Source organism: Brassica napus, chromosome C9, assembly GCF_020379485.1.
Source record: "Brassica napus cultivar Da-Ae chromosome C9, Da-Ae, whole genome shotgun sequence".
In the NCBI taxonomy this organism is placed as follows: domain Eukaryota; kingdom Viridiplantae; phylum Streptophyta; class Magnoliopsida; order Brassicales; family Brassicaceae; genus Brassica; species Brassica napus.
The window spans coordinates 58,750,693-58,774,452 of NC_063452.1; the positions used below are offsets into that span (position 1 = coordinate 58,750,693).

At 33.3% G+C, this 23,760-nt stretch overlaps 6 protein-coding genes and 1 non-coding gene across 7 annotated transcripts; 4 read left to right on the forward strand and 3 right to left on the reverse strand.

Moving 5' to 3' along the window:
- Window positions 1–236: 236 nt before the first annotated feature.
- Window positions 237–1,555, forward strand: LOC106372257. The gene is made up of 2 exons (XM_048769205.1): window positions 237–1,313; window positions 1,371–1,555. Exon 1 carries the CDS (start codon window positions 341–343, stop codon window positions 1,256–1,258), a length of 918 nt encoding a protein of 305 aa, XP_048625162.1. The 5' UTR covers window positions 237–340; the 3' UTR covers window positions 1,259–1,313; window positions 1,371–1,555.
- Window positions 1,556–3,215: 1,660 nt separating this feature from the next.
- LOC106370594 lies at window positions 3,216–4,053 on the forward strand. Its single transcript, XM_013810596.3, has one exon. It carries the CDS (start codon window positions 3,323–3,325, stop codon window positions 3,863–3,865), a length of 543 nt encoding a protein of 180 aa, XP_013666050.1. The 5' UTR covers window positions 3,216–3,322; the 3' UTR covers window positions 3,866–4,053.
- Window positions 4,054–8,377: 4,324 nt separating this feature from the next.
- Window positions 8,378–9,813, forward strand: LOC106370596 (probable xyloglucan endotransglucosylase/hydrolase protein 5). The gene is made up of 4 exons (XM_013810598.3): window positions 8,378–8,596; window positions 8,681–8,781; window positions 8,863–9,056; window positions 9,257–9,813. Exons 1-4 carry the CDS (start codon window positions 8,410–8,412, stop codon window positions 9,654–9,656), a joined length of 882 nt encoding a protein of 293 aa, XP_013666052.1. The 5' UTR covers window positions 8,378–8,409; the 3' UTR covers window positions 9,657–9,813.
- A 470-nt stretch (window positions 9,814–10,283) lies between these two features.
- On the reverse strand, window positions 10,284–11,558 carry LOC106372260 (nascent polypeptide-associated complex subunit alpha-like protein 3). Its single transcript, XM_013812429.3, has 4 exons — window positions 11,315–11,558; window positions 11,158–11,227; window positions 10,856–10,995; window positions 10,284–10,775 (listed from the first exon to the last, which is right to left on the reverse strand). The coding sequence occupies exons 1-4, from the start codon at window positions 11,372–11,374 to the stop codon at window positions 10,428–10,430; spliced, it is 618 nt and encodes a 205-aa protein (XP_013667883.1). The 5' UTR covers window positions 11,375–11,558; the 3' UTR covers window positions 10,284–10,427.
- TRNAK-UUU lies at window positions 11,536–11,607 on the reverse strand. Its single transcript has one exon. It is a non-coding gene; the product is annotated as a tRNA-Lys (tRNA).
- A 140-nt stretch (window positions 11,608–11,747) lies between these two features.
- On the reverse strand, window positions 11,748–13,115 carry LOC106372259 (ribosomal RNA large subunit methyltransferase E). Its single transcript, XM_013812428.3, has 6 exons — window positions 12,942–13,115; window positions 12,765–12,851; window positions 12,620–12,682; window positions 12,440–12,538; window positions 12,067–12,310; window positions 11,748–11,981 (listed from the first exon to the last, which is right to left on the reverse strand). The coding sequence occupies exons 1-6, from the start codon at window positions 13,017–13,019 to the stop codon at window positions 11,869–11,871; spliced, it is 684 nt and encodes a 227-aa protein (XP_013667882.1). The 5' UTR covers window positions 13,020–13,115; the 3' UTR covers window positions 11,748–11,868.
- Window positions 13,116–22,242: 9,127 nt separating this feature from the next.
- BNAC09G43320D lies at window positions 22,243–23,068 on the forward strand. The gene is made up of 2 exons (XM_013812433.3): window positions 22,243–22,515; window positions 22,949–23,068. The coding sequence occupies exons 1-2, from the start codon at window positions 22,243–22,245 to the stop codon at window positions 23,066–23,068; spliced, it is 393 nt and encodes a 130-aa protein (XP_013667887.2).
- Window positions 23,069–23,760: the final 692 nt, after the last annotated feature.

The following is a 23,760-nucleotide window of genomic DNA, read 5'->3' on the forward strand; positions in this document are numbered from 1 at the left end:
CACATAAATGTTATGATTCAATTTTTAATTTTGCAACAAATCAAGCTCCAACTAGTCCTAATCTCATTTATTCCATACACCTTCCACATTTTTACGAAAAAACGTGTGTGGGACTCCCTCCAGTGGTTTACCGCAAATTCTCTATCGAAGAGCTAAACCGGTTAAAATGGTAAATTTATAATCCGATAACCGAAAAGCATCAGCCGGTTTAGGGTAGTTGACCAGATCTCCCTCTACTCCCTCTCTCTCTTATACGGATCGGACAACAAATCCGACCAACATTAAACTCTCTCTCCGAGTGACTCTTATCGCCAAAAAAGTCTCCGATCTACAATTCAAAATGGGAGGGATGTTGTACAAGCTCTTCGCCTCGGCTTCTCTGCTAACCCTCGGATTGTACCATCTCGTCTGCACATTCTTCCACGTCCTCAAGTCTCCACAATCCTACGCCGCCAAGCCTTTCTACCCCTTGCCACGTGTCTCCGGAAACAGCAACCGTCTCCAGAAACTACCCCTGATCATCCTCATACTCTCCCTCTCCGTCGCCTTCCTCCACCAAACCCTAATCTCGTTCTACTCCGACCCCCTCGTCAAAGGAAGCACCCCCGTCCACCGCTTCTCCTCCCTCAACTCCGCCGCCGTCTTCCTCCTCTTCCTCCTCGTCGCCGTCTACCTCCTCCTCTCCGAATCCGCCTCCTCCCTCGTCCCTCTCCCCTCCGATCTCCTCTTCGCCCTCGCCTCCGGCGGCTTCTTCCTCCACTACTCCGCCGCAACGGCCTCGGCCTCGATACAGACGTCTGATCTCCAGGCTCACTGCGATTCGCTGTCCGCCCGCGTCTCCGCCTTGTGCTCCCTCCTCTGCCTGCTCCTCGCGTGCAGGCCGAGGCTCTTCGTCGCCGACGCTGCACTCGCTGCCTCCGTCTGCCTTCAGGGCCTCTGGCAGCTTCAGACGGGGCTCTCTTTGTACGTCGATGGGTTTATCCCCGAGGGGTGTCATCGTCTTCTTGATGTTTCGGGGGGCGTTGAAGGTTCGACGCAGTGTGATATTCAGGAGTCTAAGCTGAGAGCTGTCTCGGTTTTGGATCTCATGTTCACTGTCCACGTGGTGCTTGTTGTTATGTTACTGTTTGTGACGTACACGATGGTGGCGATGGCTGCTGGAGTGAGGAGGACTGGTTCTTACGAGGCGTTGCCAAATAATTCTAGTGATTCTTCTAATCACATTCAGATGAAGTCGTTGACTGGAACTCAGGCTTGAATGTGTGTATGTCTTTTGCTTATTGTATGCTCGCTCTCTCTCTCGTTTAAACTTTTTTTTTTTTTGGAAGGAACTTCTTGCTTATTTATTTGTTAAGTATAATGTTCAATCCTGTTATAACTTGGATATGATGAGATGCTCAACAGAGTTAAATTATATTCTTAGCTTTATTAAGAATAGCATTGCAAGTGACCTCCTTTGTTTTATGACATTAATGCTCTTGTCTAGATGATGTTCCATCTGGTTTTTGGAATGTTGTTTCTACTATATAATATTTGTTTCTTTGTTTTGGCTAAAGCAATGGTGAAAGACAGAAATTGAGGATAAAACTTCTTTATTTGAAAAAAAGTTGCGCCAAAAGCTTGAAAGAGGGTATGATTACAATTTACAACGCACGCATTAGCTTAGGTATGTCCCATGTAAACGAGGGCAAAACAAGAGGTTACCAAGGTATGTTTTCAGTTCTTTTCTTGGCATGGGACTGACTAAGCTATGCTATTTCACGTTCTTGCCGCAAGAGTTTTATCTTCATCCATATTATCTTCTTTGTCTTTCACCTGTAGCTGAGTTTGGGTTAACCAAACAACAAATAAATGTTAGAGTTTGAAATGGTTCAGAGTTTTGTTGCAATTTTTATGTAACGTACTGTGGTACTCTTGTAAGCTAGTTCAATAGTGCAGAAAGGTGCATGGTTTGACCGCCAACAGGAGGTATGATTCAGTTGTTGAGGTAGATGCCGATTGGTTGTTAACTCACTAAACCAAGAGTGAGCTTGCATTTGGAAGCATAATGACATTAATCTGTCGCCAACAGCTGATCTTGTTAGCGCCGCTTCTGTGTGTAACAACAATTGATCATTGTGTGCGTAGAACTTTGTCTCTTTTGATAATTTGATGTTTCACGTGAAGTCAGGAATGCCAACTAAGTAAGAAGACGTACGAAAATTGACGCCATCACACTCGAGTCATTTGCTTTTACGGGTCGACGTATAGGCCCAAACATAGAGATATGCCATGTAAAATGTACTTGTTAGGCCCAAACATAGATGTCACGCGATAATGTATTTGTTCAAATTTGGGAGAAGTACGTGTGGGAAGGGGAGTGGTGAAATCTTAGTGGTTAAGTCATGGACAAAAGGAGGATAGAACAATCAAACAAGAGCTTTGAAAATGGCCAAAAAGTAACCTTGTGGTGGGTGCGAATATTTATGTATTATTTTGTTTTTACTCTTCTTTTATTGCTGAAAGCTACAATACACTTGTCTTAATATACTGTTTCCGTAAATCACATAATCTTCTATTTTATTAACTCATTAATATCTACTTTAGAAACACCGAGACAGATGATGAGTATATCACATTCACGCAATCTGTTGGAGTTTGTTCAGAACGTACAGAAACATGTCCGAACATCTTTCTTCAAACATTATACAACATAAAAGTGAGGCGCGCGAATATGTTAATAGCAAAAAGGAAACAAAAGCTAAATTAAAGAGAGAAAAAGTAGAGTGATTTGGCCTCAATCAACGGAAACGTATCTTAATTTATGAGGTTCCCTCTTTCTTTTACTTTTTGACACAAGCCAACGTACGGTTGACTAATACATACATACCATACATACATGGAACACAGAAAATAACAAGAAGGGAGGTATACTTGTCACTGTTTACACCTCTTCCACATTGTTTCCTTAACGTTTAATCCAAACCTTGTTCAGCTTTTAAGCGTTTTAATTATTACTGATTGTAAAAGTTTCATTGAAAGGATATATGATTTGAAAGAAAAAAGAAATTCAAATAAGATTGGAGTAGTGTAAAAAGAAAACGTGAATTGAGCCAAACGAGGAGGTGGTCCTCGGGATGATTGTGAATGGAGATAATCTAAACCAGCCAGGAACTGCCACGTGTCATTATAGCTTTATAGATTTCCTTAGCCAGCACCATTATTGTGATTGTATAAATATGACCCTTTCCTTCATCTCTCCCATTTCCATTCTCCATAGAGCCAACAACACAAAGATATAATACACAGGAACCAAAAGCGAAGTCAAGCAAATATAAAAATAATGAAGAAGGCGGCAGAATTCGTGAAGGACATAATAAACATGTTGGCTGGTCTGGCGAAGGAGAAGACTAAGGAGCTAAAGAGGAAGACAAGAGCCTTTAAGACCCGTCTTGTAATATTCTCGCTACTCCACAACAGAAACATGGTGGTGAGCTCGTGGTCTCACAAGCTCAAATCCAAACCAACATCAAGAAGCCTAGATGATGGTGGTAATAAGGATAAAAATAACATGGTGGTGGTGTATAGCCACAACGCCATGTCTAGCACTCCTGCTGCCTCTCCGCAATATGTACAATATGTGGACGAGGAAGATGAAGAAGAAGAGGAAGATGATGAAAAGTATCCAGACTTGAGACACTCGCTGTTTGAGGCAGAGGGCTCGGTGATAGACATGGTGAAACACTCCAAGGAAGACAAGGGAGAAGAGTTTCGGTTGGAAGATGAGATCGACAACGTGGCTGATCTTTTCATTACCCGGTTCCACCGACAGATGTGGTTGCAGAAGCAGCTTTCTCTCGAGAATATTCAAGATACATCGAACTGATTTCAATCGTGTGATATATACATATACATAACGCCCCTTCTCTTTTTCTTAGGGTGCGGAGGACGCAATGATCCTCTTAGATTTTTTAGCGTAGTGAAATGAAAACGGGACGTATACACATGTATGTTTCTATCAACGTCCCCTCTTTGTTCACGTTTCTTGACCAATAAATAAAGTTTTTTTTTGTTGTTGTCGTTGTTATGTAAAATAACTGAGAACCGCATAATCTAAGTACTTACACCACAACGACCGTTATGTAACGTTTCACGTCGACATGGACATTTAAGATATCGTTTCGGTTCATGTATTTCAAATATCAAATAGTTTAGATAAGGGACTAAAGGAAACATTTACCATAGGACCTCTTTTCAGTTTAGTCCGGTTCAGGTAGTTTCAGTTCAAATAGTAAAACTAGGAACTAAATACCCAGAAAATTATTAGTTTACGTTTGGTTTTGGTTCTAGTTCGGTTATTTGGGGTAAATTATCGAATAATCAAGATGATTAAGATAAAAATATTAAATAATCTGGATTATGTTAGATTTTTGGATAAAAATATGTAGATACTTTCGATTACTTTCTGATCATTTTGGTAGTTTAGATACTTAAAAAAAAAATACTCTAAGGATATTATTAATAGATTTTAAATTATACAATATATATTTATTTATTTTGGGCTATGTTATATGTATATAGTTAATATATTTTTATATATTTGGGTCTTTTGTTATAGAAATCGGTCAGATATTAAACACTACAAGAAAACAACAGCATACTGAGGGAAAAAATCGTCGGTATGTCGTCGGAATAACGCTATTCCGACGACATACCGACGAAAAAAATCCTCGGAAATAACTCCTCGGAAATTCATATTTCCTCGGAAATCCCTCGGAAATTTCCGACGGAATTCCGAGGAAACCCTATTTCCTCGGAATTTCCGAGGACCACAAGTTCGTCGGAAATTCCTCGGAATATTCCGAGGAAGATGTCGTCGGAATATTCCGAGGGATAAACTTCCTCGGAATATTTCCAAAATTAAAAAAAAAAATTATAAATTTATTTTTTTAAATTGAAATTCGAAAATATAAAATTAAAATTGAAATAGAAAACATATTTAAAATACAAAAAATAATAAAATAGTTTTTATAAATAAAAAAAATGTTTTATAAATACAAAATTAGTTTTAATAAATATGAAATCATCTTTTTATAAATACAAAATAGTTTTTATAAATACAAAAAATAATAAAAGAGTGTTTATAAATCAAAAAATGTTTTATAAATACAAAATTAGTTTTATAAATATAAATATTTTTATAGATATGAAATCATCTTTTTATAAATACAAAATAGTTTTTATAAATACAAAAAACAATAAAATAGTTTTTTTAAATCAAAAAAAATATTTTATAAATACAAAATTAATTTTAAAATATGAAATCATCTTTTATAAATCCAAAAATCGAATTTATATACAAAGAACGGTTTGTATATTTAAAAATAGTTTTTATAAATACAAAAATAAAAAAAATAGTGTTTATAAATCAAAAAAATGTTTTATAAATACAAAATTAGTTTTAATAAATATAAATATTTTAATAAATATGAAATCATCTTTTATAAATCCAAAAATCGAATTTATATACAAAAAACGTTTTGTAAAATCGAATTTATATAGAAAAAACGTTTTGTAAATACAAAAATAATGAACAATTTATAAAAAAAAGTTCTAAATCAATTCAACACAACCAAATCACAATTCTAAACCTATTACACAACAAATCACAATCCTAACCAATCACCCTAACAAAAATCTATCAAAAACCTTCTAAAATCATCAAATCTACTTAAAAACCTAACAAATAGGACCTAAGAGAGTGGGATAGGGTCCTTACATGATTTGCAAGGGAATGGAAAGGATTCGCCGGAGAGATCGTCGCGAGAGAAGGTGGAGAACGCCGGAAGGAGAGAGAGATCGCCGGAGAGGAAGAAGAGAGAAATGGGGAAGAAGAGAGAAATGGGGAAGAAGATGCGTTTCAAGTTTATAAAACCTTGGGTCCGACGGATATTTTCCGTCGGAATTCCCTCAGTATTTCAATTTCAATTTTCGCGAAATATTTGGCGGCTTGTTTGCCCGGTTAAATGAAAATATTCCGAGGAAATTCCGACGGCCACTTAAATATCCGTCGGAATTTCCTCGGAATATTTTCATTAATTCGAGGAAAAAAATATCCTGTGCATGTATTTCTATTAATTTATATTGTTCCTCGGAATTTCCTCGGAATATTCCGAGGAAATTCCGAGGAACTAGTGTTTGGGGTTTCAAAACGTCAATTTTTTTTTATAAACGCATCGATCGATGTATATATATTCAAAAACGCATCGATCGATCACGTAGATGCACCGGGCCGTAAGAATGTGATCGATCGATGAGATTATCCCATCGATCGATTGAGGATATCAAGTGTTCCTCGGAATTTCCTCGGAATATTCCGAGGAAATACCGAGGAACTAGTGTTTGGGGTTTCAAAACATCAATTTTTTTTGCCGTATTTCATTTCTTATACAATTGTAATGCATACCATTGAGGATTCTTTGTATAGATGAGCATAAACCATGAAATAAAAAATTTCAAAACGAATTGTAAGTATTCCCTTTACCGTTCATTAAAGTGTATAAGTGTTTCTCTTATGTTGTGGGGATTTCGTTCATACAATCGGAAAAGTGTTTAGTATAGGGTAAGGAACAAATTTTTGACTTCATAATGAACGTAAGACCCTTAATAAGGGTTATATAGGTGTTATTCAAACCGCAAAACGTTGTTTTCGGTTTAAAAACCCTATTTCCTCGGAATTTCCTCGGAATATTCCGAGGGAATTCCGAGGAAACCCTCTTCTTCCTCGGAATTTCCTCGGAATATTCCGACGAAATTCCGAGGAACTAGTGTTTGGGGTTTCAAAACGTCAATTTTTTTTTATAAACGCATCGATCGATGTATATATATTCAAAAACGCATCGATCGATCACGTAGATGCACCGGGCCGTAAGAATGTGATCGATCGATGAGATTATCCCATCGATCGATTGAGGATATCAAGTGTTCCTCGGAATTTCCTCGGAATATTCCGAGGAAATTCCGAGGAACTAGTGTTTGGGGTTTCAAAATCTCGAATGTTTTTTTATAAACGGATCGATCGATGGATTTATGTCCAAAAACGCATCGATCGATCACTAAGATGGACCAAAGCGTAACAATGTGATCGATCGATGGGTATATGTCCAAAAACGCATCGATCGATCACTAGTTCGTCGGAATTTCCTCGGAATTTTGTAAAATCCCTATAATATTTCCTCGGAATTTCCTCGGAATATTCCGACGGATTGATGTTTCCTCGGAATTCCGTCGGTTTTTTCCGAGGAACACATTTTTCCTCGGAATTTCCTCGGAATATTCCGACGGATTGATGTTTCCTCGGAATTCCGTCGGTATATTTCGAGGAAATTCCGAGGAAACCCAAATTTTGGGTTTCCTCGGAATTTCCTCGGAATTTCCTCGGGAAATTCCGAGGATTTCATTTTCCGTCGGAATGTCCGTCAGAATACCGCTGTTTTCTTGTAGTGAAAGGTTTGATCTGGTTCTGGTTTCGGAATATTTCGGGTCAGTCTTGGTTTTACGCCCAGATATAGTTTCACGGTCCATTGGATTAAGCACGGGAAGCCTATGAAGGTCCACTCACCGGTAAATATTTAATTTAACGTCCGTTCTCCGGTTCGCAGGGAAACGTCGTCCTATCTTTCCCTCCAGCTTCTTTCTCTTCTTGCGAATAATCTAGTTAGTATTTATGATGCAGTTTGGTTGATAACTGTAGCCAGTTTCTATGACTAATATGTAAATCTCTATATCCAATTTGTAATTCTTGCGACTTAGTTAAAAATTATCTGATTAGCCAAGAAAACAACTAGTTGATCACATGACCAGTGGCCAAGTTTTTTTTTTTAAATAGATAGAGTGAAGTACATGGTGAATGGGCACATGCTTTCTGGTCATGTGATCATGTCTCTGTATCCATTATTGAAACTTGAACCTTTTTGGTTTGTTTTTTCCCCATAACCTCTCTCTACAGGTTTATTATGTGGTTTCTCTCCACCGTGTGTGATATTTTTCCAATTTTCAGGTTAGTTTTTGGAAGTCTAAACTCAAAGCGTATTAGCAAATCTGGTCGGTGGTGGTATCTGCAGTCAAATAGTGTTTCTTTAATATGTTCAGCCCATAGATCTAAAGCTTAAAAGAATCCAAAGATGCATTAATTAGCGAGAACATGGGGATGAGGACCTTATTATCATGTCAGCATAAGACTAGTCAGTCCATGTGTATCTGCAACACTCTCTAAGTTACTAACAAAACTGCTACAAATATTGAAAGTAACCCAAAGTGCTGTGATAATAATAATAGTAATAAGATATTATATTAAGACTAGCAATCTAGCTGATATGGCTATAAATAGAAACATCCATGTAGTGTTTGTTTGGTGCGATAAGAGTGAGAATGGGTCGTCTTCCACTTACTCTTTGCCTCACCTTTCTAGTTATGGCCACGGTAACATTTGGTATGCCTCCTAAAAAGGCCGTTGATGTTCCTTTCGGCAGGAACTACTTTCCAACATGGGCTTTTGATCACATTAAGTACCTCAACGGTGGTTCTGAAGTGCATCTTATCCTAGACAAGTACACTGGTGAGTTTCTCTGCCTTTTATAAATTTCTCTAACAAAAATATAACTAAAGCTCTTTCTGATTGTTCTTGTTCAATGGGCATAAGGCACTGGCTTTCAGTCCAAAGGTTCCTACTTGTTTGGACACTTCAGTATGCACATAAAGATGGTTCCTGGGGACTCTGCTGGAACTGTGACCGCCTTCTACGTAAGTGGAACTTGTTATTTGTGCAGATCTTTAAGTTGTCAACTGAATAAAAAAGAAGTTGTATCTTTCTTTTTACTGCAGTTGTCATCGCAGAGCTCAGTACATGACGAGATAGACTTTGAGTTTCTAGGGAACAGAACCGGGCAACCTTACATTTTACAGACAAACGTGTTCACAGGAGGCAAAGGAAACAGAGAGCAGAGGATAAACCTATGGTTTGACCCTTCCAAGGACTATCATTCCTATTCAGTTCTCTGGAATATGTATCAGATTGTGTAAGTCAACAACAACCTTCAAAGTCATAGGCAAACTAATTTTTTTCAAAATATTTTTTACAAATTTGAAGGCTTAAAAAAGAATTTTGGGAGTTTATATCTATATAGTTTTCTTCAAAAATTTTGGGCCGGCCCTACTCAAACTGTAGTTTCTACTCAAAAAAGATCCCAAAGCTAAAGTGTATAGTTTGTAACAACAGGTTCTTTGTGGATGATGTGCCGATACGAGTATTCAAGAACAGCAAAGACATTGGTGTGAAGTTTCCATTCAACCAACCGATGAAGATATATTCGAGTCTTTGGAACGCAGACGACTGGGCCACGAGGGGAGGGCTAGAGAAGACCAACTGGGCAAAGGCTCCTTTCTTGGCGTCTTACAGAGGCTTCCACGTAGATGGATGCGAGGCTTCGGTGAATGCTAAGTTCTGCGAGACGCAAGGGAAACGTTGGTGGGATCAGAAAGAGTTCCAAGACTTGGATGCTCAACAATACAAGCGTCTCAAATGGGTTCGTACAAGATACACCATCTACAACTATTGTACTGACCGTGTCAGGTTTCCCGTGCCTCCTCCTGAGTGCCGCAGAGACCGTGACATTTAAGATTTCAACTTAGATTTTTCTTTTCTTTTCTGAATGATGTTTCCAAGTTTGCTACTGTATTCTTCTTACAAGTTATGGAAGACATGATCTAGAGATTCTTGACTGTTAGAACCGTGCATGTGACATGACTTAAAGTGAAACCGAGCATATGATTTTATTTTGTAACTTCCTTAGCTGGTCACAACCTCAACCTCATTGCAAGTTTGTCATGATCATTAGATCAGAGTCTCGTAGTCAGTTCAAGAAATGTATCAGTAAGCTGTAAGCAAGCCATCAAGGAATAATTAAAGATAACCATTTAAAACAAGTTGAGCCTCATAGGGCTTAGGGAATATTCAGTTCAATAAATGCGACAGCAGTAAGATGTAAGCAAGCCAGTAAGGAATAATTCAGAAGAAACACTAAAAGAATAGATTGGATCTCTTAAAAATTAAAAACAAATATCTGTTTAGGATTAAAAATTCAAGGCTAAAGAGTTGGGATTGAGGATTTATTGTATAACATTATGAATTAGTTTCAAGTCTCATTTGGTCACTCTAACAAGAAATGGCTGGAGATCTGTTAACTAATGCCACAAAGAAGAAGCGACGCAGTTGCATTTCTCTTGGTAGGACGAATGCAAACTCATAATAAAAACAACTTCTCTTTATGAAATACTAAAACGAGTCTAAACTTATGGTTTATATAATGATCCAACATGCAAAGTCACTTAAAAACAAGACAAAAGAAAACACACGAGAAGCAGCATCTAAGTAGAAAAGGTTTGGGATTTTAGGTGGTAAGCTCCATGATAGCAGAGACAATATCTCCATCAGCAGCCTTGAGAGCCTTAACAGCCCTTGGCTTAGACACTCCTGCTTGGGTCATCACCAGCTCGATATCCTTCGGCTCCACACCCTCCTCGTCCACCTCTTCATCCTGATCACCAGCTGCTGCTCCTGCACCGCTGGATGTTTCTCCACCTGAAACCAAGTTGCTGCGGTCCGGGGCCTTGAACTGCTCAGCAGCCTGCGTCTGAAGCTGTGAGCTCAAATCATCGATCTTGGCCTCACCGAAGATCACATAGGTATCTGAGGCTGGGCTCTTGAACACGTCAGGCTTCGATATCACAAACAAGATCTGCATTTTTTCAATATCATTAGAATCTACAGCAAAAAGGAAACAGTAATTAGAAGATCAGAAGAAGAAGAGAGACATACGTTCTTGCTCTTTTTGATGGTGACACGGCTAACACCAGCGATGGGTTTCATGCCAAGCTTAAGCATAGCTTTACGACTCTTCTTCTCGCTTCTGCTTTGCTTAGACCGACCACCACCGGACTCTCCATCATCATCATGTCCTGTTGTTAACCAAAATCGTCTCAGACATGAACCAAACTTACTCATTCTATTATTACCAAAACGAGTTTCAAAAATCTCAGCATCTACTAACACAAAGGTGATATCAAAACAGCAAGATAATAAATTAATCAAATACAATTCTACAAACAAAACTGCTTTACCATCCCCTTCGTCGCCATCCTCGGAATCATCATCCTCATCATTATCGTCTTCAACTTCAGGTGTATCGAGCTACAAATCGACATCAGAAAGAAACAGTAAGTACACATTTCTTAAACCTGAGAGAGAGAGAGAGAGAGAGAGAGTGGTGGTTGTTACATCGATCTTCTGCTCCTCTAATTTGGCGGCGAGGATCTCCTCTTTCAATTCCGCAGTCATGTTTTCGAGAGCGAGCGAGTAAGAGAGTGTTGTCGGTGAAGAAACCCTAAAAACCTCTGGAAAAGATTTGATTGATGAGTCTAGATTCGTTTTGAAGTTCACCGACTCGGGCCAAACAAAATGACAAAAATAAAAGATAATGTAAAATTGTGTGAAATCTTCGCCGTCTGTGGGGATCGAACCCACGGCCACGGGATTAAAAGTCACGCGCTCTACCACTGAGCTAAGACGGCTTTGCTGATTGTTTCTTACTTTTTTTATAGACTTAACACTTTCTTTAAATTTGTATTTTTAATTGTGTATGAGAGACGTATACTACTTACTACACAGAGAGACAGATAGGCAAAGCTGTAATGCAAGTATGATACACAAACACGCAAAATCTGGATGCTGCTTTGTATATATATATTTTTTTTCTGATCCTTTATAAACTACATTAAAAAAAAAAAGAGTTGTCGTTGAGTCTTCATTGTAGTATATGAAAGGCTTTTTCTTTATGAACAAAAGCCCTGGCAAATCAAGTAGATCTCTCGAGATGATGGTCTTGTAGCTTTTGGCCTCAACCAAGATGCCTTATTAAAGATGGGCTTGCATATCCTCGCAAAATCTAATATAAAAAGACAATGTACGTTGTAAGCAAAGAGGAAGGCATCACGTTCATTGGTATATATATAGACTGTTTCTATAGTTACCTTGAGCATCCTCGCTTTCAAGAAGCTTGATGACAAGATGACCTCCATGCCTAAGCACACCAACACGACTCTCCTCATCACCTCCACAATCATCATCATCATCAAGTGACTTAGAGATGGCAGCTTGACCAACAGCCAAATTAAGGGCTCGCATTCCCAGTTCAGCAGAGAGAGCTGCATCTCTACTGTTGATTCCAGTTACTGAGTGACACATATCTGATAGAACCACTGAGAATCCCATATGCTGCACAACAGACCAATCAAGAACAACAAAGACTGAAGAAAGATTCAAACTTTGCACATTCAAGCACTTCATCCCATCATCTTCTTAAGCATACATTCTGAATAATTCTAATTATGAAAGAACATTCACCTGAGGAGATAACTCTCTAATCTTTTGTCTGGGGAAATTCAAAACGTCGGCGCTAATGATTTGCACTCGAGCATCACACAGTGGAGGAACCTTCACCTTCTGCTCTGAATTTTAAAAATAAAGTCAACGACTTTACACAAATAATGCCAAGAACTGAATCCAAGTCAAGCTTCCTCTGACCTTTATATCCATACCAACGACGTTTCCACCACTTCTAAGCGGACCTAAGCTTTGACAAGCAACCTGTAGCAAAAGAACTCAAGTTAACCGTCCTCTTGTTAGCAAACTACATATGGAAAAAAAGTTGGAGTTCAAAAGATAGGACCTGAAGCCAAGCACCAGGGGCACAACCAAGGTCAAGAACAGAGGATCCTGGTTTGATGAGCTTGTACTGCTTTTGAATCTGTAGAAGCTGTAGTTGCCGGAGAGAGAGAGAGAGATAAGAGTTTATGTAAGAAGAAGAAGAATGAAGAAACAGAGGAGGGTATGAATGTAAATTCACCTTGAAAGCGGAACGAGCTACATAGCCAAGACGTTGAGCTTCTCTGTAGAAGAAGTCAGGCACTCCCGACCCACTCATCTCCCCCCTCTCCGGCGCCGTTAAACCTTTTTTCTTCGGCTTCCCTTTACCTTTTACACCAAAAACCCTTAAACGCCCACAGTACAATAATACTAAGATCCGCGCAATTAAGTTATTATTTTTATTATATTTTGGAGAATGAAACAATATTTTGGCTTCATTTAGATTACGGGTGTTCAACCTGGATATCGGGTTAGTTTTGGTTCGGTTCGGTTTTTTTCGGTATTTGGTTAGTAAAATATAACTACTATTCTAAATCAATATTTACTTTGACTTTAGTCTTTCACATACTTTTGAAAGATTTCAACTGGACGACTAAATTGATCAGTCAATCTTGTTGCTTTAAATCATTAGTGTTTATATATATATATTATTTAGTTTGAATATTTATTAAATAAAAATTCATATGCGTTATATTTTATGATCATTTGTAACTTATTATAACAAAAAAAATAATCTATTGATCACAAAATTTTCAGAGGGGGAATATTCAAATTTCTAATAATATATAGACATTTTGAAAAATTCAAATATAACATATAAGAAAAAATATAAATGTTTTTATTATATATTTAATGTGATTTTTTAATATCTTTCAATAATATAAAATTAAAAAAAAGAACTAAGACACAAAAATTGTTATCAAATATTTATTATTCATAATAATTAATTTTCATATATACGTTAATCATATTAGGTAATTTCGTAGCTTCTAATTAAGGAAAGTGCAAAAAAAATTTTGGTAGATTATTTATCAATTAGATAGTTAGTTTAATAAAAAATATAATGTAAGTCAAGATGGACCAACCTATTTTCTAAGAATAGTATATTTTATATAGTCATTTATTAAATGAGAATTTATAATCATACAGTTCTATGATCATTCATATCATTTTATAACTGAATATTTAAATAATCGATAACAAAAATTTCAATGTGAAATTTTTAATAAGTTTATAATTTATAAATGTTTTTGAAAATTCATTGAAAGTTTTAATATTAAAATATTTATGTAATCTTATGGTATATAGTATAATCTATATATATATATATATAAATATATATGTTTTATTATTAAATGATATTTTTTACTCATATGGTTTTAAAATAATGTGTATCTTCTTATAATATTAAATAAAAGTTCATATTAATACAATTTTATGATCATTTGTAACTTATTATGACAAAAAAAATAATCTATTGATCACAAAATTTTCAGAGTGGGGATATTCAAATTTCTAATAATTTATAGACGTTTTGAAAAATTCATAATATAACATATAAGAAAAATTATAAATGTTTTTATTATATATTTAATGTGATTTTTAAATATATTTTAATAATATAAAATTAAAAAAAGAACTAAGATACAAAAATTGTTATCAAATATTTATTATTCATTATAATTAATTTTCACATATACGTTAATCATATTAGGTAATTTCGTAGCTTTTATTTAAGGAAAGTGCAAAATATTTTTTGGTACGTTATTTATCAATTCGATAGTTAGTTTAATAAAAAGTGTAATATAAGTTAAGATGAACCAACCTATTTTTCTAGGAATAGTATATTTTGTATAGTTATTTATTAAATAAGAATTTATAATCATACAGTTCTATGATCGTTCATATCGTTTTATAACAAAATATTTAAATCATCGATAACAAAATTTTCAATCTGAAATCTTTAATAAATTTATAATTTATAAATATTCTTGAAAATTCATTGAAAGTTTTAATATTAAAATATTTATGTAATCTTATGGTATATAGTGTTTAATATATATATATATATATATTTATTTATTTTATTATTAAATAATATTTTTTACTCATATGGTTTTAAAATCATGTGTATCTTCTTATAATAAAAATGTTAAACCATTGATCATTAATTTTTAACATAATAATTTTAATAGTTTTAGTCATTTATTGTCGTTTTTAAAAATTCAAAATATAACATATACGAAAAAATCTAAATTTTATTTTTATAGCTAATTTGATTGTTTAATTTATTTTAATAATATAAAATTAAACAAAAAATGATGGAGGAGATATACATTGTTATCAAATCTTTATTATTAAACTCATTAATTGTCATATATATATTAGTCATTTATGGTAATTCCGTAGGTTTTATTTAAGGAAAGAAAATATCATATCATATCATTATATCATATAGTTTGACCAACTTATGTATCTAACAACATATAAAAATCGAATGTGGACCTACTTATTTTTCAATTGAATGTAATTGACTACCTAATTGAGTGCCACCTATGCATTGGAGCCTCTTTTAATTAATACAAAATTGAGGTTACATCTTTTCAAATGTTCCTCAATTAATATATAAGGGATTTTATTATAAAAAATATTTTGTTACAACTTACTTTTTTTTTTTTTTTTTAATTTTGTTACAACATACAAAATATAAAAAAATGAATTTCAAAATTCCCCACATGTTTACATTTTGACAAAACATTTTCTAAAGGTGATTTTTATAGGGAACGAAGTGGAATATCATCTTCTTTTTTTTCATATTTTTCTAACCAGCTATAACCCATGTTCGGGAATCGGTAGGTGCAACCTATGCTGTTGTTCCGGGCCAATCAAATTAAAAGAATAGGAAAAAAAATAGAGTCTCCGGGGTTTTTTTTTTTGGGACTGTTATCGGTTATCTATTTATATAAAGTTCAGTTTGAATCCTTCCTAGGCCATCCACATAGGCGGACATGTCATCAATTAGAGCATTTTGAGGGCGACACGTGTCTTCTATAATGAAACGCAGCGTTTCTTCTTTTCTCTATCGTCCCAGACACTTGTGTTCTGCGTATCTCATCGATAGCGATAACGTTCCAGTTCCGTAAGGGGGCGTTGTGATTTCTACGACTTTAATCTTATTGTCTTTAATCTCATTAAATCAGACGCCCACTATGATAGCTTCAGTTGCGTTGTTCAGTCGACGATTTCGTGTATAAATAGGTTCGTATCTCACTTCTGCGAATCGTGGTGAAGATTCCGCCGGCAGTCGAAAGCTCCTGGAAAGATGTCTCCAGCTACCTCAGGTTCGTCCTCACTCTTATCTAGGTTTCATAGAACGATTCATCAGTTTACAATTGATAGTTCAATCGGAATCATAGTGAGATAGTTTTGTATTTGATTACTCGAGTGTTAATCAGAATCCGGGAAGCTGATCACATGCGGCTCGACAGATGATCTAGGTCAAAGCTATGTCACATCAGGGAAGCACTGTGTAAGCTTTACACTAACCTTTCTGATGATTGTGTTCTAATTTGATATTTTTCTATGATTATGAGTTTTAGTCGAGTTACTGTTTCATAGGAGACTCCCGAGCCGTTTCATCTGCCTCCGGAGGTTTGTGTACAGAAAGCTGAAGCTGGATTGGATCATTGTGTGGCGGTAACATGTGACTTTCTTGATGTTTAGTTAGCTTTGACCACAATTGCGTAAAAGTTTGTTAATTTGATTTGTTTCGTTTGGATATAGAGAGCCATGAAGTTTATACATGGGGATGGACGGAATGTATACCCACAGGAAGAGTGTTTGGACAAGTGGAAGGAGATTCGTGTGAAATGAACACCTCCTTCTCTGCAGAGCAAGGTAAATCTCTTTTGCATGTTAAAATATCTCATGTAATGACTGGTCTTATATCTCATGTTCCAAGTACTTCCAGAAGTTTCAACGGAGGTTCTCATCTTCCACATGTGCACCATGTAATGATGTAACACTGTTGGGATTGTAAGGTAGTCCATGTTGAACACATTTCCATTCACTCTCTCTAAGTAATTTAAAGCCAATCTTACTCCCATATGTCATAACAAGTTATTGGGTGAAAATGGCATTCTCTGATGCATATGACTCTGCTATGTTTGTGGGTATTAATGGTGAGATGAACAAACTGACAAGCCTTTCTGCTGCTGCAGTTTCTCAAGCGATGGTTGCGGATACTAATTCCCTTTCTTCTCTCTTTGATGCTTTATTAGAGACCTTAGTCCATGTACTTAAACCTATTTGACATATAAGACGCATGGATGGCAAACCACATAACCTTAACCTTCCATGCCAAGCTCTCTAAGTTCAGACTTTTCATCAAACCATAAATCATTCACCCTAGCCCTGATATTAGATCAGAACCAACGCCAATTCCTACTTTTGATGGACAGGTAAGCGTACTCACTTACAACTGACGTGCTCTTCCTCTTAACATGCCAAACTGATCTTCACACAAACTCATTCGCAGGTAGGTAATGACAACTCGGGCAATGATATGCAAGGTTCTGGAGCTGTTAAAAAAACTTACACCACTGATGGTGTAAAGTGTGAATAGTTGTGTCGCTCTGAACATCGTTGGCAGCGGTACTATTGCTATTATTACATAGTATAAGTTAGTGAAAACCATGTAATGGTTAATCTTCAAGAGTATAGGAGTTTTGAACACTGTTGTGGACTTTAGCTGATGTTCTACTGCCACTTTTTAAAAAGAATCCTCTAAATACAAGTATTCTACCTCTTTCGGTCATGCTAATTATTGCTTCTGATTCTTTTTCCTTCTCGATTTTATGTACACAGAATGGCAAATACGTTTGCACGACAACTACGTTTGCTCTTTTTTAGAAATGTCCAGTGCTTATAAGTGCTTTTATTTAAAAAAAAAACTTTTGTACGTTGCCAGGCAAACTACGTACTTTTCTTAAAAGTGTCAATGTGATTTCAGATTTTCTACTCTCTTATATATATCGGATCCTATAAGTGCTACTGGATATTTTAATAATTTTCGTACACTGCAAGGTAACTACATTTGCTCTTATAAGTGCAAATTAAACTTCATCAGAAATACCATTAGTCATTGAGTGGTTACGTAAGAATAGACCCAAGCTTCATAACCCTGTCAAAATTTCCGTAACAATTAAATTAAAAACATTTTCCTGGATCAAGACCCATCTCTTTCTCTAGCTATGGTGAAAAAAAACCTTGCTGAAATAGGTGAATATGTAAGTGATCATCAATCAAAAAAGATTTACTGTTGGCTGAGGAAGAAGTTCTTTGCGTAACAACAAATATTTTGATACAAAATATAGAAAAAACACATCAAAATAGAAACAAATGTTTTTTTTTTTTTGGAAAAACTATAGAAATAGAAGCAATTGTTAAACATTAAATTTAACCAAGATAAAACTTCCTTGCGCAGGCCAAGCCCCTAGGATAGACAAAAAATTTGTGAAATATGACAACGACAATAATAGTAGAAATCAAACTAAACACTCAAAACAAAACATATCAAAATATTTACACAGACAAAATAAAAACAGCTGATTAAATTTTAACATTATATTATGAAATTTAATTAACCGTAACGAAAAATCAAACATCAAACAATTTAAACCATAACAGTTGATAAACATAATAAGAAAAATCAAAGAAACAACATTTAAAATGATATATAGTAAAAATTTAATAATAAACATAAATTAAAAAATATTTAATGTTTCATAGTGTTTTGTAATCTATGTGTCTTATTGATATCATTAAACTAAAATAAAAATTAAGAGAAATTAAATAATTATGTTTTTAATAAATATTATAATTAGACAAGTTTATAATTGCCAATGTGGATTTTAAAATACATAGATAAGTTTTTTTTTAAAAAAATTATGAATCCTATTGGGATTTTTGGTTAAAAGTAAATTTATATTATTATTTTATTATTCGCCCGCCCGTAGGGCGGGTTTACCCTAATATACAATATATTTAGCTAGAAAATGACACTTCTAACGAGTATATCTCTGTTTATAACCGATTTAGCCCATCAAATTTTTAATTTTAATATATACACTAGGATAAGACCCGCGCCTTGCGCGGGATTAAGTTATTATTTTTATTATATTTTGGAGAATGAAACAATAGTTTGGCTTCATTTGGATTACGGGTGTTCAACCCGGATATCGGGTTAGTTTCGGTTCGGTTCGGTTTTTTTCGGTATTTGGTTAGTAAAATATAACTACTATTCTAAATCAATATTTACTTTGACTTTAGTCTTTCACATACTTTTGAAAGATTTCAACTGGACGACTAAATTGATCAGCCAATCTTGTTGCTTTAAATCATTAGTGTTTATATATATATATTATTTAGTTTGAATATTTATTAAATAAAAATTCATATGCGTTATATTTTATGATCATTTGTAACTTATTATAACAAAAAAATAATCTATTGATCACAAAATTTTCAGAGTAGGAATATTCAAATTTCTAATAATATATAGACATTTTGAAAAATTCAAATATAACATATAAGAAAAAATATAAATGTTTTTATTATATATTTAATGTGATTTTTTAATATCTTTCAATAATATAAAATTAAAAAAAAGAACTAAGATACCAAAATTGTTATCAAATATTTATTATTCATAATAATTAATTTTCATATATACGTTAATCATATTAGGTAATTTCGTAGCTTCTAATTAAGGAAAGTGCAAAAAAAATTTTGGTAGATTATTTATCAATTAGATAGTTAGTTTAATAAAAAATATAATGTAAGTCAAGATGGACCAACCTATTTTTCTAAGAATAGTATATTTTATATAGTCATTTATTAAATGAGAATTTATAATCATACAGTTCTATGATCATTCATATCATTTTATAACTGAATATTTAAATAATCGATAACAAAAATTTCAATGTGAAATCTTTAATAAGTTTATAATTTATAAATGTTTTTGAAAATTCATTGAAAGTTTTAATATTAAAATATTTATGTAATCTTATGGTATATAGTATAATCTATATATATATATATAAATATATATGTTTTATTATTAAATGATATTTTTTACTCATATGGTTTTAAAATAATGTGTATCTTCTTATAATATTAAATAAAAGTTCATATTAATACAATTTTATGATCATTTGTAACTTATTATGACAAAAAAATAATCTATTGATCACAAAATTTTCAGAGTGGGGATATTCAAATTTCTAATAATTTATAGACGTTTTGAAAAATTCAAAATATAACATATAAGAAAAATTATAAATGTTTTTATTATATATTTAATGTGATTTTTAAATATATTTTAATAATATAAAATTAAAAAAAGAACTAAGATACAAAAATTGTTATCAAATATTTATTATTCATTATAATTAATTTTCACATATACGTTAATCATATTAGGTAATTTCGTAGCTTTTATTTAAGGAAAGTGCAAAATATTTTTTGGTACGTTATTTATCAATTCGATAGTTAGTTTAATAAAAAGTGTAATATAAGTTAAGATGGACCAACCTATTTTTCTAGGAATAGTATATTTTGTATAGTTATTTATTAAATAAGAATTTATAATCATACGGTTCTATGATCGTTCATATCGTTTTATAACAAAATATTTAAATCATCGATAACAAAATTTTCAATCTGAAATCTTTAATAAGTTTATAATTTATAAATGTTCTTGAAAATTCATTGAAAGTTTTAATATTAAAATATTTATGTAATCTTATGGTATATAGTGTTTAATATATATATATATATATATATTTATTTTATTATTAAATGATATTTTTTACTTATATGGTTTTAAAATCATGTGTATCTTCTTATAATAAAAATGTTAAACCAATTGATCATTAATTTTTAACATAATAATTTTAATAGTTTTAGTCATTTATTGTCGTTTTTAAAAATTCAAAATATAACATATACGAAAAAATCTAAATTTTATTTTTATAGCTAATTTGATTGTTTAATTTATTTTAATAATATAAAATTAAACAAAAAATGATGGAGGAGATATACATTGTTATCAAATCTTTATTATTAAACTCATTAATTGTCATATATATATTAGTCATTTATGGTAATTCCGTAGGTTTTATTTAAGGAAAGAAAATATCATATCATATCATTATATCATATAGTTTGACCAACTTATGTATCTAACAACATATAAAAATCGAATGTGGACCTACTTATTTTTCAATTGAATGTAATTGACTATCTAATTGAGTGCCACCTATGCATTGGGGCCTCTTTTAATTAATACAAAATTGAGGTTACATCTTTTCAAATGTTCCTCGATTAATATATAAGGGATTTGGTGTTAAAAAAAACTAGGATTTACAAAGCATTACTGCGCCGCAACGGTTAAAACCAATTAATATCCGTTAGAAATTACGTGTTTGAGTCCTTCTTGAGTTATCCCTAATTCTTCTAAGTTTCCCTTAGACGAAGGGTAACACAATTTTTAATCTACCATATTTTGATTAGGTTTTTATACTTTTTTGGTTCTTTTCATTGTTTTTTTTTCAATTATCGCACTCAAATTGGGTGAATACACATAGATTATTCGATTTCTATATTAAAAGTGTAAGATTTTGAGTTTTTAATAACACCCGACTGTTTTGACCGAACACTATTTCACTGTTTAATCGGTTAAGATGTGCGCATTTTACAATCTGACCTATATCCTATTAAAGTTTTTTTTTATTTCTCATTCAATAGAAACTGGTTTTATATTTTTTTTCAAAAAAAAAAACAAATTCAATTAATTTGAATATAACGAATATCACAAAAAGAAAACTTAGATTTTCTGTCAATGATATACAAGATATACAAGTCAATATTACCTTTTAACACACAAAATGCGTTGTAATAATACCTCTTAATATATATTATATTATTACCCTTTAAACAAAATGCTAGATTTGACCAAAAATGCTATATTTTTTCCTTTCATTTTATTATTAATTTATTATCTTTTAACACAAAATAAATACGCTGTAATAATACCTGTTAATAATATTTACTTTTTACAAAATACTAGCTAGATTTGACTCAAGAATATGCTAGATCTTTTCCGTCATTTTTATTATTACCTTTGAACAGAAAATACACGCATGACAATTAAAAACTATTTTTAAATTGATATTATTTGATTTTTTTGTAAGGTTAAAAAAGGTTAGAAAATATTTGTTTAGGAAGAAAAAACGCATATTTGACTGTGAATGTATACATGTGTACATTTCGAAGATATGATTTTTGTATGGAGCAATGAGGGAGTAACAAATGTCAAACATGATAAGATGTAGTTTGACTGTAACAAAATATCCTTATATATATGGATATTACCATCACCCACAAAAAAAATACAAGACAGGTAAAAAAAAATAAAGAGAGGAGAATCTATGGAGATGGGTGCAGGTAGCAGTTCTAGAGCCAGGCCAAAGAGGAAGAAGGGTATCAAAAAAACGGAGGTCATCAGTTATGAACAAAGCGTGGTGCAATTGTCGAAAGAAGGGAGAAAGACATATATGATTGTGGAGAAAAAACGTAAAAGGCCAATGAACACAATTCATGGAGCTTACTCAGCCGTCTTTGATAACACATATCCTCAATACAACTGGCTTTACAATGGCTGGCTCGTCGAGGAGCGTCGCATCATGCTGTCTGGCCGACTTTACCGGGTAATGTTTTCTTTCGATCTATATTTTATGTGATGACAATTAGTGGTTCATTTCTTATAGGTATGTTGAACTAAGCTATAGACTGATTTCTAATAAAACAAATCATTGCCCCTGTGAGATCTACATAGTAGATTTAGGTTCTAAGATCTAATACTATGTGTTTTGTGATGGAAAACCTTTTGCTCTTGGGTGCCCTAAAACAAACACAAGTTATGTCATGAAACTTAGTGGTATTGTTTCTGGATAAAAAGTGTCAGTGGTTTATTTGTTATCATCATTATGTGGAACTAAGCTATATATTAGAACAAAATCTTTCTTATTGCCACTGTCAACGCGTTCTATGCAATGTTTCTCCCACATTTTTTACTCCCTGTTTGAAGGTATTTCATATTCTATATAAAACACCATTTCATTTTCATATAATTTTGTGCAGTACTATTACGATCCAAAGGGGAAAGAGTACAAATTCAGGTACCAAGTGGAGCAGGTTCTCACAAGCATTGGAAAGCATCTGGCTATTAAGAAGCCAGTGGTCATCGTCCTTGACGACTAATGATCTGCTCTTTGTGAATGCTCTTTTGTACCTTGGACAAAAGGAAATTTACCTGTCTTAAATTTGTGTTTTTAATTTGAGGACAACAATATTTAAGCTTTCTTGGATGTTATTTGATTAAGGATTCATTGAGTTGTTATTTCAATTTTTTGCAAAAACTGATTTTAAGTGACAAGTTTAAACATCTTATTCAAGAACACCATATCAGTTCCATATATTTCTATAATCATTTTGCATAAACATTCTAAAACCAATTTGTGAACATGTTTTCAATTGTTCTTTGACGTAGTGTAATTCATACGTCCAACACATGGAAACATATGTCATCTGCATCGAAATTTGATTTTGTTGAGTGAAGTTTTTTTTGCTTATATTTTGTGTAGTAAATTAAGAAGATTGATATATACATATATAAAATATATGGTGGATCCAATATGTATTCGCTTTATATATAGATAGATATAATCTGCAGGAGTTCATATACTTCGTTTCTACATACCCAGTTTATGACTTTTGCAACCTAGGATTTAAAACCACAACCACATATAATGTATTTTTAGCTATATAACTAATTTATGTTTTAGTTATTTTGAATTCATGATAAAGTCAATGGACAATCCATGACATAATTCACGTAATGATAAAAGAGTATTTAGAGTGATCTATCTAATTGGATTTGATTATATTTGATG